Consider the following 14,210-nt stretch of genomic DNA (forward strand, 5'->3'; position numbering starts at 1 on the left):
GTTACTTTCGATCCGCTTTGGGATATTTCTCTCTCGATTCCGCAAATTACAAAAAGAAACATAAGACGGAGTCGATAAACTGTAGAAAAATGTAAAATGAGAAGGAAGTGCACGAAATTTCGATTCATAAATTCTCCGCGTCCCCCGCTTCACTGAAGTGCCTTGCAGGAAAGAGCGAGAACGATAGTTGATTTTTCATTACGTTATTTTTTTTTTAATTGAAAGGGTATCATTTCAGTAAAGATTAATGTTTGGGAAAGAAAGTTTTTGGCCTTCTACATCTCCATCTTGATACAAAAAATGTGGGAATCTTCCAAAGAAAGGAACGAAGCAACCAATTTCAAAAATTAACTCTATACAAAGATGTGTAGATCATGCAAATAAGTAACTTTCAGAAAAAGTTACTTCTTTTTTTATAATGTTATTTAAGAGCCATTCTTCAAGTTTTATTGTATATACCATGAGCACGAAGTATATTTTTGTGTTACATCAGCCTTTATGTTTATTCTGAGTAAATGTTTTTCCAGGTCAGTTTGAGATCTAATATGACTCCCATCAATTCATCCTATGTGGGAATGCTGAATGCATCCTCTCATAAAATTTTTATATTTTTCCTGGAGTAAGATGACCCAGTTGTCGGCATAGCCTACTATTTATATTTAGTATGACCTAAACTCTTTCATTACTAGGTTCCATGAGTTTGGGCAAAACTCTCCCTAAGGAGAGCTCCTTGCTCCTAACGCCACTATTATTTCCGTATCCACCTGTAGCTTGTTTCGTCGATCATTCTTCTCTTCGTCATCTAGATGATTGATTCGAATGCGCCTTCAGTATGCGAAAAAGCAGCTTGTTGTTAAGATTTGATTATTTTCGAAAAATTCGACAAACATTTTATTCAAGAAAAAAATTAACACTTGCGGTCGTTTCTTTCATTGAGGAAAATTAACAACAAAAAACATCACTGGGGACAAAATCAGTGGATATTTGGATCAAAATAATTTACACCAAGTTTTATGTAATAATGCAATCAACTTTAACCTTTCCTTGCATTATACAAGATGTCCGGGAGGTCAGCAATCAGCCTTTGTGAACAGTTCTTCTCGATTTTCAGAACTTATATAGTAGAGTAAATTTTTATCAGAATGAAAGCAGAGGTGTGACATCTGATGATTTAGCTGACCACTCCACTGGTCTGCCGATCCATCGCATTCATTAGAAACATTCATCTCACACGAGCATCTAAGTGTAAGGTGCACCATCCTGCTGGACCTTTATTTTGTTTTATAGTAATTTTTCATTCTTGTAATGTATCTCGATTGATGATACCTTCATTAGGAATGATCCAATTGGAAATTCGGCCCAAGCATTCAATTTTCGTAGAGTTTAATGATATGTTTCCATCATCAAATGAGGATTCATTATGTCTATTTCACTATTCAACATGAAAGTTTTTTCAGCTGAAAAAAAATATCAACTGAAGTCAGCGATCAGGATCAACTTAGTCTCGTTCGTGAACTAGCCCTGTTTTGAAAGTAATTAATTTGTGGGCTTTCAAAATCCGAATATTATTACTAACTGATACACCAAATGTTCTAGCCATCTTTCTGATAATTGTCGATTATCTATTTGTAAATGGCCCAAGACTGCAATTTTACCTGCTTTTAGCATTTCTAACATTCTTCATATTTTTTATTGGGACCAGAAGTTACAAATTTATCCACTACCTCTTCAAAGTAGGTATTGATGGTTTGGATGATTTGTTGAAAATTCTTGCAGCTGCTTTAACATATATAATATTTCGATGGTAGGTTGCAAAAATCAATATTTTTTCTGCATTAGAAAAAACGTTATTGGAATACAGTAAACAACAACAGTGAATAAATAATACTACATTAGACCAAGTAACAGTTTTCAACAATACTTTATGTTCTGCGATAACTGACGTCAACAAATCTACCATTGGAAGACAAACTAACACTGTTCATTCACAAACTACACCTAAGAATTTGATCTTCCCAAACTTTATTTTCAAAAATATCACGACATGTTTCGCTATTACAGTAGCTTTTTCGTAGTGAATAACATACTAAAAGTTAATTCTTTTTTTTTTTTTAGTTGTGTGAAAATCAAATCGTTACGTCTAGTTTGTGAAATTACGGCCAGTCACGGCCAGTCAATCAGAAAAAAACTGTTCATTCATTTTTAAACATTTACGGTCGATCACTTACTAAGTAATTTCGACAAACGTCTAATTTTTCCATATTTCTCGATTTTTCTAGTTTCCAATACATATTTTCGTATACATCTGATCTCACACCCTTGCATTTTTTCCGGATGCCTAAGATTGAACGTTTTTACTACCACACTTGCAAATTCCTATGAGCTGTGGCAGACAATTTTTAGGAAATACATATTTAATGCCCCTTTACAACTTCAATAATGAAACGGAAGGATTAGTAAATCGGCTAAAAAAACTTTCACGAGGAAGTTCTCAATAAAGAATAAACCAAATCGTTGAGATAAAAAAACCTGTCTGATTCGAAAGTAAATAAATAAAAAGTTTCGGAAGCAAATAAGATGTCTAGAATTGTTAACACTTCGCTACTGAGTTATTTTTGTTAATCATATTTTGAAAAGCATTACTGCAGAGTTGCAACGAACCAACTAACTCAACTGAGTGTCATTTATCATAAGAGTTATGCGGAGTTGTTTACTTACCATTCTGCTAACCGTTTATTCACCAGATGGATAGATTACTTTCCGATTATATCAAAATCTGTTTTTCCGTTATACAGCTGTCGCCCATCTACGAACGACAACTCTCAAAAGTCGAAACTTGTGCGAGCTAAGGACTAACGAGGTCTTACCTTTTAACGTGTGATTCCTAACACGGGTTGGACGATAGGAAGTGAAAATCGATCGTCCGGTTTGCGGTTTGAACCACCGGTTCACATAGCAGTTGATTGAGTGAGTGGAACTAACCACCAACGTCATCCCACCAGGCTATCGTCCTAGCAGGCTATCGTATCACACAGCGTATTGCTTTGGACATAAACAAAATTAGCAACAATTCTTAGTAGAAAAGTGGTAGAAGCAGGCATTTATTCTAACCTCGAACAAACGAAATTATACAAGAATATCTGCGTCTATATTATCCACACGTTCCTTTGCCTCATCCTTTGTTTCATAATGGAATTAATTAGTGTGATAATAACGTTTTAAGTAATTTTATAAAAAATATATTCCGCGACTACGTTCCCAACCAATAATTTTTTACATATGGATGAACAATGTTTCGTTCTTTTCCCGTTCTGGGAATTATAACAGTACTCCTACGAGGATGTAAAGAAACTAATTCAGTTAATCCTCCGTATATCATTAACTTTGATTTAATACTCTTTAATAATGTATGTAGTTCATCAAAATAGTTCACTTTCTACCATTTTTCGAACTGAATACGGTAACTAAGTGAGAATTATTTTATGTTTTATTCATACGAAATCCGATTGTTTCCAGTCGTGAGAAGGAGTTTCAAGAGATTCTTCTCTCGTCCGCATTTTTTGCGAACCGAGAGTCAGTTGGTTACTGTACCCGTTCGAGCATATGTATACAGTTTCAAAATTAAAGTAACCGTACATTCGCGATATTTACATGAGTCATTTCGAGTTGGAGCAGTTGGTGAATATTATCATTAACTGTGGTTTTATCAGTACGAACGTAGTTCTAAAGGAGGAATGTATCTCCCGATAAAAGCGCGTTTGTAACGAGGTTGCTGGTGGTAAGTTGCCTCTGTTTTAAACAATCGAATCTTGGTGATTGGCGCGAGTTGTTCTTGTGATGGAAGAAGGTAAAATTTTTGATGGTACTTCCTTGAATATGTAAATGTTAGTTATTGGATCACATTTATTATCATATGTTCTTATATATATATATATATATATATATATATATATATATATATATATATATATATATATACATATATATTATTTTTTATTGTTCCAATTTGCATAAAAATAGAGTTTATTTCACTGAAACAAAAAAAAAATTTTCTAAACCCAAGCAAATATGTGTTTATAGGTATATGGAATTGAAAAACACTCTAGGATCATCATTAAGAATGGTAATAAAGTTGGTGAATGTCACAGGAGGTAATTGTGATTCTGATAGGGTTTGAAGTAAATTGACAGTTTCCAAAAACTTTCACTTTTAAAGTTCTAACCTTTGAAATTGGTTATTTCATAAAATCCGTTTACTTGAAAAAATTAAAGATGAAACAGTGTTAATCAGCAGTTTTTGTTTGTAAATGTAATCGGCCGCGCCCAATATTGTTTCCGTTTATCGTGAGTTGTTTGGTCTTATCACTTTCACTTATTTATTTATCGTTTTTTTTCCTTCAACAAAATGTATGCAGGAATCCGCTAAATCTGTTGTACTCTTATGGTGGGCCTGCTTATTCTCAAATAAAGTTCATAAAGAAAAGGAGAAGGATGTGCTATCCGGATAAGTGGGTATCCTTTTGAGATCCTGTTGTTTCCTTCCGATATAATGTTCCTCATGAGTTGAGATTCACTTCTAATCTCGTGATAGTTAATTCAAAAGATACATTTTGAATGCACCAAATTTAGACAATTGTGTTTGAGTCCATCATATTCGAAATGTTGTGTGAATACTAATTTTATGTTTCAGAGTATTATACGTTAAAGAAATTGAAGTTTTTAAAATCATGGAAGTGCACTCATTTTGATCGATTGAGTTGAGTGAATGAGGGATATAACTAATTTTTATAATTAATTGAAGTTAGTTTATTGATCAAACTTTTGATATGTAGGTATGCGAAAAATGTCAAAAACATTTATGTTGACAATGCTTTTGACAAATATGATATCTGTTTCTATTAGCAGATTGAATATTTGAATGGTACATCTCAAACACCAACATTCAATATCGTTTAGTACATTTACTAAAAATGAAATGTTTTTCGTTTCAAGATATGATGCATTATGCCCACCTATTTCATCTGTACCTTAGTATCCAAGAGTACGCGGTAATTTTTGAATCGTTGTAGAAGAATCTTAACTATTTCCACAGCTTAAATCACCTTGTTCAATTTTTAAATTATCTCCAGACTTGTTCATTTCGAAGTATAATGTATCTTGGATGTGTTTTGTTTGCATTCTATATCTTTATGATCAATCCTATCTCAGATCAGTAATTTCTTGAAAACTGTTTCGCAATGATAGAAAGAATTCTTATCGCATTTCACGTCATATCATAGAGAAATTCACTCTCTTTAAAGAAAGATGTATTTGCATTCGTTCAGGAAATGAAACAGCATTATTCGGTTTAATTTGAATCCCGAAATTTGTATTTCAATTCGGAAGTTTTATTCATTTCTAATGAGAATACATTCTGCAATCCGTAAATAGAAAGCAGTAGTATTTATTAATGAAAAATGAGAAATAAAACTTTCTTTTTTTACCACTTTATTTGTAAGTATCCTTACTGCAGTTTTGTCCTATAAGGACATTTTTCAAGGGAATACAATAAACTGAAATAATTAACAATGGTAACCCTCATATATCTATACACCACTGTAGGTAATGACAGGTAATTAACTCTATTTATTTGTCTCAAATAGTTAGTTTTATATGGAGTAGGGCTAATCTTAGCAGGCGTCTCATTGAGGAGATAGTTCTTCATTTTTTAATTACAACCTTTAAATTGGTTTATTACCCCTATGTTGTCTCAAACTGTTGAGATCTCTCCACATTATTTCAAAGATCTTTCAGTATTCGCGATATTCACTTAGTACTAGGTACCAGTCTAAGTGAGTATCTGTATCTGTGTTCTGTAAGTACATGATACTGCATTTTTTGTCTATCATTTGGCTGCTGGAAGCAGAATAAATAGTCCATTTAAATCGATAATTCATGAAAGAAATGTACCTCACCTATTTATCTACAGAATATACTACATTAAAGTAGTTCTCACAATTGTCGAATCAGTAGGTACGTGTGCTGAGTTACGCAGTGTCAACTTCAATCACATGTTAGTTTTGTTATTTGAATTCACTTTATTAGGTTTTGTTATAGGCGTATTTTGCACAGTAGTTTCATACACCACTTGTAAAATTTGAAATTAATATTTAACAAACGAAATATGTCTCATTTCATTTTGTGCAATAATTTCCGTTAAAAACCTTGTTTATTACTGCAATATTGGGTTGTTCGGCAATATTGGAGACATACCTGTCTTACTAAAAGAAGATATTTCAAAGCCTTTCATCATGCTTATTGTAAACATAGTACAATAGGCGTGAAATAACTCTGAACTGATTTAAAGGTTCTCAAGACTTTTTCTGTGGACCCCCAAAACCTAGAATCCACAAAATTCTACAATTTTATGTCTGTCTGAACATGTTTGTTCTTTCATGTCTTATGTATAGGTAACACAGATATGTATTAAAGTTATCATTGATTTGCTAGTAGAAACTAATATTATAAAGTTTATTTTGACCATTTTATTTTCAAAAATATTTTAAAATAAATTAACAAAAATTATTTCAGCAAGGCCCAGGAAACCCGAACTTATAATAAGAGAGAATCAACCTCTAGAATTACCCCCAGATGTAGTAAGAGGTACAAGAATGTGTGTTGTGCCTTTTTTACTAATTGAATCAATAAACCACTGATATATCTATATGTTGCCTGTGATTCACATATTTTATTCGTTTGATGCATACTTCTTTGGCGAAAAAATTCGCAGGAAAAAGCTTGAACGCATGAAGTTTTAAATTAACGATAGTATTTCTCTTCCGCGATACCTACACACTTTCAATTTCAATGCAGCAAGAAAGAATAAACGAATGATAAAAAGTATATTTTTTTATTACGACTCTAATATCTGAATATTTGAACTCACAAAAAGTACTTTCGAAAATGGCATCAACATACTTCAATTTATCCTCAATTAACAAAATTATCAACTTCATTAATTTGTTTTGATAGTTGTTCTATTAACAAAATGCCAACTACTAGCGCTAACAAAATTTAACGAAACCAGTATCTAACTAAGAGTGATGTTATAATAATTGAACTTTTATATTTTAGCAAGTGACAAGCCTGACTTAGGTCTGGAAGAATTGCAGAGTTTGAATGTTAAAGAGAGATTCCAAGTGTTTGAACAGTATCAAACAGAAACTCAAGAAACCGACAGGGGGACTGCCACAGTTAACGTCAAAAGATCACCATCCATCCTGTCTAAACTTGCCAAGTAATTTCATTCATTAATTCATTTTGATATTCCTGTAGACCAATTTTCGCGTGAAACAAGTTCATAACTCAATCCATAGCAATATAATTTTTACAGCTTAGATAAGATTGATATGTTTTTTGATGTTTCACTGACTAAAGCTAGTATAGATAAGTTTTATGAACAATTGTATATAGTCAGTCCGATTGAACATCAACTTTTCATCAGGTTTCAACAAAAGGGCATGGATATAGGCGTCTCTGATGATTCCTTAAACGGCATCCCAGTCGAAGGAAGTGACACGGAAGAAGAGGCTGAAGAAGATGTTCCAGAAGGCGAAGATCCTACGTTGTATAAGGCTAAGAGGGTACAAAAGGAAAAACCGTTCCATTTCACCAACCTGTCCGAAGTAAAAAACAAATGGGAACACGGGGAACAAAACTCCAGGGATGAAAGAAGAGAAGAACGGAAACAAGAAATACAGTCAATTAGAAATAAACTTTTCATGGTAATTATTTAAATTTCATCATTTGCCAAACTTCATCTCCATTCGTTTGGTTTTTTGATCTATATATATATGAAGTGTGATAAAGCTATGAATCCTTCATCGAATACCAAATAACCGCCAGGGTTTTTTGAAGTTGTCAATTTCGAAAATGGTTTGGAATAGTGCTGATTGAAAGCACCTCGTGTCCTACTAAACTGTTGAATGATAGATACAATTATGAAAGAAATTAATTATTGCAACTATTCTACAAACGGCAAGAAAAATTCATTAGATTTTGTTTCTCCAGCTTTTCAAATATGAGTTTTGTTTTATTTATTCCAAACTGAAGTTCTCAAATATATTCGCTGATTGCAATTTTTTCTCAAAGTAAAATATCAAATTACACAAGGCTACTGAATTATAACAATTAAATATCTCTCAATCCTAACTTGTTTCTTGAATATAGACATTTCAGCCTGAATGAATCGGTATTGGAACTGGGTACATCAAAACATAAACACATTGTAGAATATTACTGGAGTTCTTTCCCAACACCAAATCGTTATTTTTAACACCTCGACACGTGTTTCGATCACCAAGTGATCATCTTCAAGAGGAAGATTAAACTGTTTAATATTCCTCTTCAAGATGATCACTTGGTGATCAAAACACGTGTCGAGGTGTTAATAACGATTTGGTGTTGAGAAAGAACTCTAGTGATATTCATTACTACACCAAAGGTTACAAACAGTGCATCATAAGTACATTGTAGAAATCAGAAAATGGTCATAGGTATTACACTCAGTTCAACTAACAGAATAGCTATCTGCTCCAATAAAGCTATAGTAGAGTATAGTTACACAGAAATCAGTATGGTTTTTTTCCAGATTCGATAGAATTCTAGAGCTAATAATTTTTTTCAGTAACCAATCAACGGCCTTCAGGTGCCTTCTTTAATGGACATTTCATTAGTTAATTATTTGAAATGTTTGAAACTGCCACAATCAAAATCTTGCAAATTGTCAAATGCATATAAAATTTGATGAACAATTGAAAGATGCGATATAATACAGTTTTCATTTGAGATAAAGAAGGTGACATCTACGTCAGATTGAATTGGAAAGTAACTGAAAGTTGAAAATATTTTAGTTACCACACATTTCAAGACTTCTCCATATACTTCTAAATGAAAGTTCATCATTCTTATTTATTCATTCGATGATGTGGATTGTATTTTCAATTTTCTTGACCAATTCATCAAAATTTATGTTGAGAAATAATTTGCACTTTCTCACGTAACGGAAGTTACTTTTTTTAAATTTCACACCTGGTACTTATCTTAATTGACACTAGTGTTTCTAAAACTATCAAAGGCCCTCTCTTTCATTTTATTCCTTTTTTTCCATGCCTCATATTTTTTGATTCTTCAATATGTAATGGGAAACACAATTGTATGTTAAAAACTACATTCAGATGTTCTCGCATCGTATCTTTACCTGTAACATTTCTATTTTGTGTTATATTATCTATAAAGATATTTAAGGTTATTTCTAAATCGAAACCACAAAATCCAACTGAAGTTTACAAAACATAAGCCACTGAACTTCTTTGGCTGTCATTTCAAACAAGGAATCTCACGACTTTCTGTATACTCTTTGAAACTTTTATTTTTCTCTGGACTGCAATGTTTCATATTTCGTTTATTATAATACATATATAGAGTGCAGTGTTTTAAAATCTGAAAATTGAGGACATGAAATAATTGATTATCTTTTCATTAAAAATATTTTAAATTCACATTCGGTTATACAGGAAGCTGGACATAAATTCCCCATTTCAAATAGGACATTTTATTTGGCGATTTTTCAATTTATTTGTATTTTAGGATGGATGATTTTTTTAATGCAGAAATTTCAGTAATTGTGAAAACTTTGCTAATTCTTTTCATACTTTAGAATTGATGGAGTTTCAATATAAGATACAAGTCACTCAATTGCTTCTAGATTAATTTGTTGAAAATCCATTTTTTTGTAACACAAAGTTGCTGCAACTATTTCAATATAATTTTAATTTTAATATTTGTTCTTTTTTGCCATGTTTTTTAATCTGTTGGTAACTTGGAGCTGGTATGGAAGAGCAATCATATTGAAATATCTTCAAAATTCAACGGATCCTCAAGATGCTCAAAGATGAGAAAAAATTCAGAGCAGTTCTATTACGTTCTTTGCTGCCAACCTTAGTAATTACTGAATGCATAAAACAAAGCTTAAAAAATGATTTAGGGACATTGAGTCTGGCGATCGAAGTGGCCAAAAGTATGAGTATTTAGGGATGTGGGAGGTGAAGCATTCTCCTGTTGAGACCAAATTCTCTCCCTTTTGGCCTGTGGCTTTCAACTAATATCCTTTGAAATGCAGTATTCTATATCTTACATAACTGTCCTAAATTCAAATTATCTTCATGAATAAATTCATGAATCTTGAAACCCTTTCATTAATGTATAATGACTACTCAGTCGTCAGGAGATGGCTAAGTGTTTTCAATAGATGAATGTTATGTCAATTTGAAATTCTGTATTTGCAAAATTTTGCCTGGACAACCAGAGAACATTTTTAACAAAACTATTAGTTTTTTTGTTTTTTGGATGTTGGTCATTCACAGAATGACCAACAAATAACCAAATATAAGTAAAATCTAATCACATCAATTTATACAACCATACACACAAGTGTTAAGTCACTTAGATGCTATTTTATAAACAATATTTACTTTATGTACTGCAATTACTGTCTTTATATCTGTCTCTTCCTTAGTGTTTTATTCTTATTTTCTGTATTTTTGTGTATCAATTAAATAAATAAATTAATACATACATGATATGAATAAATGTGTCATTGCAGGGTAAACAAGGTAAAATGAAAGAAGCTTATCAACAGGCGGTTATGCAATCAGAATCATGTGCCAATTTGATTAAATCTGAAAAAATCGAATCCTACGATACTAAATCTCTAAAAGAGCGATTTGAAAAAGGAGAAACCTTCAATGAAAAAGAGACTAAAGGCGACGACGAGGAAGATACTGAGGTTTTTCAGAGTGGTACGTACACCTAACGGCGCATATAAATTCAACTGACTATTGATTATTTCAGAAATCAGCAAGAAATCCCGCTCTCTTTTCCTAGAATTAGACGCCAATGCCTCAAAAGCTCCTCAAATGTCTAATGTTACTATTCCGAAACAAAACGTGAAGACAGCCAGAGAGGTAAAATTATCAATTATTTTTAATTTGTCCAAATTTTAATTTGTTCATTTAGGCCTATTTGGCCAAAACAGCTTCGGAAGATACCGTAAAATCTTCAGAAATAATCGAAGACATAGTCGAGGTTAAAACTGCCGATATTCAACAACGATTCAAATTTTTTGAAACTTACAAGGAGCCTGAGAAAGAGAGAAAAACATTCAGAATCACTCCACCGAGAGATCCTTCTCAAGTTAAGGTTGATAAACAAGCATGTTGAAAAGTGTGTGCAATGGTACTAATATAAAATTAATTTTTTGGAAACCCAGTAAATTGGTATTGCAAACAACAACCTGGGATTTCACATTTTTTTCTTGTATTCATCTAACCGCTTCGATCTCTTCTAAAGGTAATTGATAATATTGAAAAGAATATAAGAATAATAATCAATCATTAATAATAAAGTTGAAACTTTCATTGTCAAAGCTTTATTTATTCTCTTATATTTTAAAATCTAAATCTGAAATATGTATTTATATAGATTCAACATATCTTCCAAACTGATCACTGGTAACTCCACTTTGTGCTTGTTTCTCTAAAACCAGTACAAGGTACTCAATTCACTTTTTCTTTTTTTTTTGTGAATAGTTTTTTTGGTTTTTTGAATCAAATGTATTCCAATTGGAGGTCATTTTTCTGTTTGAAAAGAATCATATAATACCACAGAGCAAATACTCAAAGCTTAATTTTCTGACTCTATGATCATTGAATACAAAATAAAAATATGAAAATGAATATTTTGAAGCCTTTACCCCTGCAAACTAATCTTCCTACACAGAAAATTACTACTTCAGTGGCCAATACTACGGTGGGTCTTCCCTGAGATCCAGCGAGTGATTACCTACAGACTGGTTTTGGAGTAATACTCCTTGACAGTGTTGAACAGATTTAACCAAGATTTCATCATATTCATGTATATACTGAATCTTCTCTCTTTGACACAAACATCAGACTTTGATGTCTTTTAGAGTTTTTGTACATGGGATGCTCTGCTCTTGAGACTGTTCACGAGATTAAACTATTACTACTTCATTGTAGTTACAACAGCTCTTTTTTATGACGATATGCGGTTAACGTCGATGTGATACTCCGAAACCGGTCGAATAGAAGAACGAGAAACATCTGTAAGAATTTCCTCTATGATAAAACTTGCACAAATGTCTTTCGAATATTGCAGGTGGAATAGAAGAGCAACTCTATCGAATACTGCCTACATTTTGTTACTAATAAGAAGTGACAATGGTTATCGCTAATAATATAATTTAATTTTTTCCAGAAAACAGAAAAATTCAAAATTGAAATAATACAGAAAAAAATTATAAATGTAAACTATGGTCTAAAATAGCACTAGGGAGAGTCTTTATGATAAAAAGTAGAAACAATTCTTTGCAATTAAGGATGTCGTTTATTGGGCATTAGAATATCAGAACAGTCCAGTTCGAAGTAACTATAAGGCATGATGCTAGGTTTGACATGTCTCAAAAGCTTTGTTTTTTTCAGAAAAGTATAACTTTTCACATTTTTCAGGCAAGTTTGTTGTGTATTTTTGACCGCCACTAATTATCAATGTGCAATTTATTCCTAATAATTGAAAACTATTATCATTCAAATACTTTATTTTAACTCTTTTTTTTTTTCTCTAAGACTGACACACCTGAACGGGAAATATATCATGATCCAGAGGTAGTGAGGGCAGAAGATACCATTGATGACTCCATAATAGCGAAAAAGACACACACAACTTCCAAAATGCTTAACAAATTCAGGCAAATGGAGGAGGAAAACTTGACGAAAGAACAGGAACCACTCAGTAAGGAAATGATATAAGTGTAAATATTACTATGAGATAAAAATTGATAATTCTCAGGTCCGAAACCAATGAAAAGTTTTACCCCACCTCCTGAACTACCAAGAACTGAAAATGAAAGTGCAGATGAACAAGATTCAGGATCCGAAGAGGAATCTGAGGGACAAGATCAAATGGATAATCAAAATTTACCTGAAGATTTATTAGAAGTGAGATAAATCTGTATAGGAAATTAATAGATTTATGACGATAATCTGTTTTAGGCACGAAGAGCCGCCAGAGCTACACAACTCCGAGCCAAATTTGAAAAGTGGGAGCAACAAGAAATTAGAAGGGAAGAGAGTCAGGCTGTAAATATTGGGGAAGAGGGTGGAGATGAATCACAGATTGAATCAACAAGATCGTAAGTTGATGCTAACTTCTGTACTAGCAATAAATTTAATTTCTCAGTATGAAGTGAATGTCTACGATCCAAAAACTACAACAAAAAATACAGGTCCGTATTTAAAAATTCAAAGATGGGGGTGGCCCAAGTCAGATGACACCCTGTATAAAAGATTCATGGATATATTCTGACAGTCCACATCAAGTGCCAATAGCAAAATGTGAACAGATTTTCAATATGTCTGTGAATAAAGAAGATATATGCAAAAAAATAATTTGGGCTTTTTTGGTTTTTTCTGTATATCTCCAGAACCAAAAGAGCTATATTCGATTTCTTTACATCCTTGAATAGGTCTGTAAAATACGCAACTTTTCCATAATTTAACCGACACTCTATCTCTTATCGTTTACGAGATCCCCATGTACAGAAACGAATTTGAATAGCCCTGTATATATATATATATATATCTGGCACTCCTCAAACTAAGTTTGAGGAGTGCCAGATGATGACAGTACTACCAACTATCGAAAGCGCTCGCGGATAATTAATAGAAGATATAACGCTTCAAATCCTTTTTGTAGAATTTAATATTGAAATACTCAAAATAAAGGAAAATTAATTAGTTGCATCAATCAATATATATATATATATATATATATATATATATATATATATATATATATATATATATATACAGGGTGTAACTAAATAAGTATAAAACATTCAAGGAGGTGATTGCTCATTGAAAAAAAGATAGGATTTTTCATATAAAGAAATTTCATCGGAGCATCCCTTGTTCCCTTGTACATAAAATTTGTATAACAATTTTTTTACAAGCACTAAAAAAGTTACCATATTGAAAGTAACCTGACGTTTTGTACCACCAAAAAGACACTTAGTCAGAAATTTATTTGGTTTATATATATATATATATATATATATATATATATATATATATATATAATATATATATATATATA

The 14,210-nt window shown here is 32.1% G+C and overlaps 1 protein-coding gene across 12 annotated transcripts in view; it reads left to right on the forward strand.

Moving 5' to 3' along the window:
• Positions 1-14,210, forward strand: part of LOC111510194 (uncharacterized) — a 144,062-nt gene that overhangs the window by 124,233 nt on the left and 5,619 nt on the right. For 10 of the 12 annotated variants that reach the window (XM_074185738.1, XM_074185734.1, XM_074185739.1 and 7 more), the window contains 9 exons: positions 6,570-6,641; positions 7,113-7,275; positions 7,483-7,762; positions 10,642-10,837; positions 10,890-11,002; positions 11,055-11,237; positions 12,683-12,848; positions 12,906-13,054; positions 13,109-13,248. In XM_074185738.1, the coding sequence (XP_074041839.1) occupies positions 6,570-6,641; positions 7,113-7,275; positions 7,483-7,762; positions 10,642-10,837; positions 10,890-11,002; positions 11,055-11,237; positions 12,683-12,848; positions 12,906-13,054; positions 13,109-13,248 (1,462 nt within the window). The remainder of the gene's footprint in view (positions 1-6,569; positions 6,642-7,112; positions 7,276-7,482; positions 7,763-10,641; positions 10,838-10,889; positions 11,003-11,054; positions 11,238-12,682; positions 12,849-12,905; positions 13,055-13,108; positions 13,249-14,210) is intronic. The other 2 variants (XM_074185736.1, XM_074185741.1) reach the window with 2 other exon arrangements.

Source organism: Leptinotarsa decemlineata, unplaced genomic scaffold, assembly GCF_025532065.1.
Source record: "Leptinotarsa decemlineata unplaced genomic scaffold, Ldec_3_MD MMD2_tig00078346_RagTag_RagTag, whole genome shotgun sequence".
Taxonomy (NCBI): domain Eukaryota; kingdom Metazoa; phylum Arthropoda; class Insecta; order Coleoptera; family Chrysomelidae; genus Leptinotarsa; species Leptinotarsa decemlineata.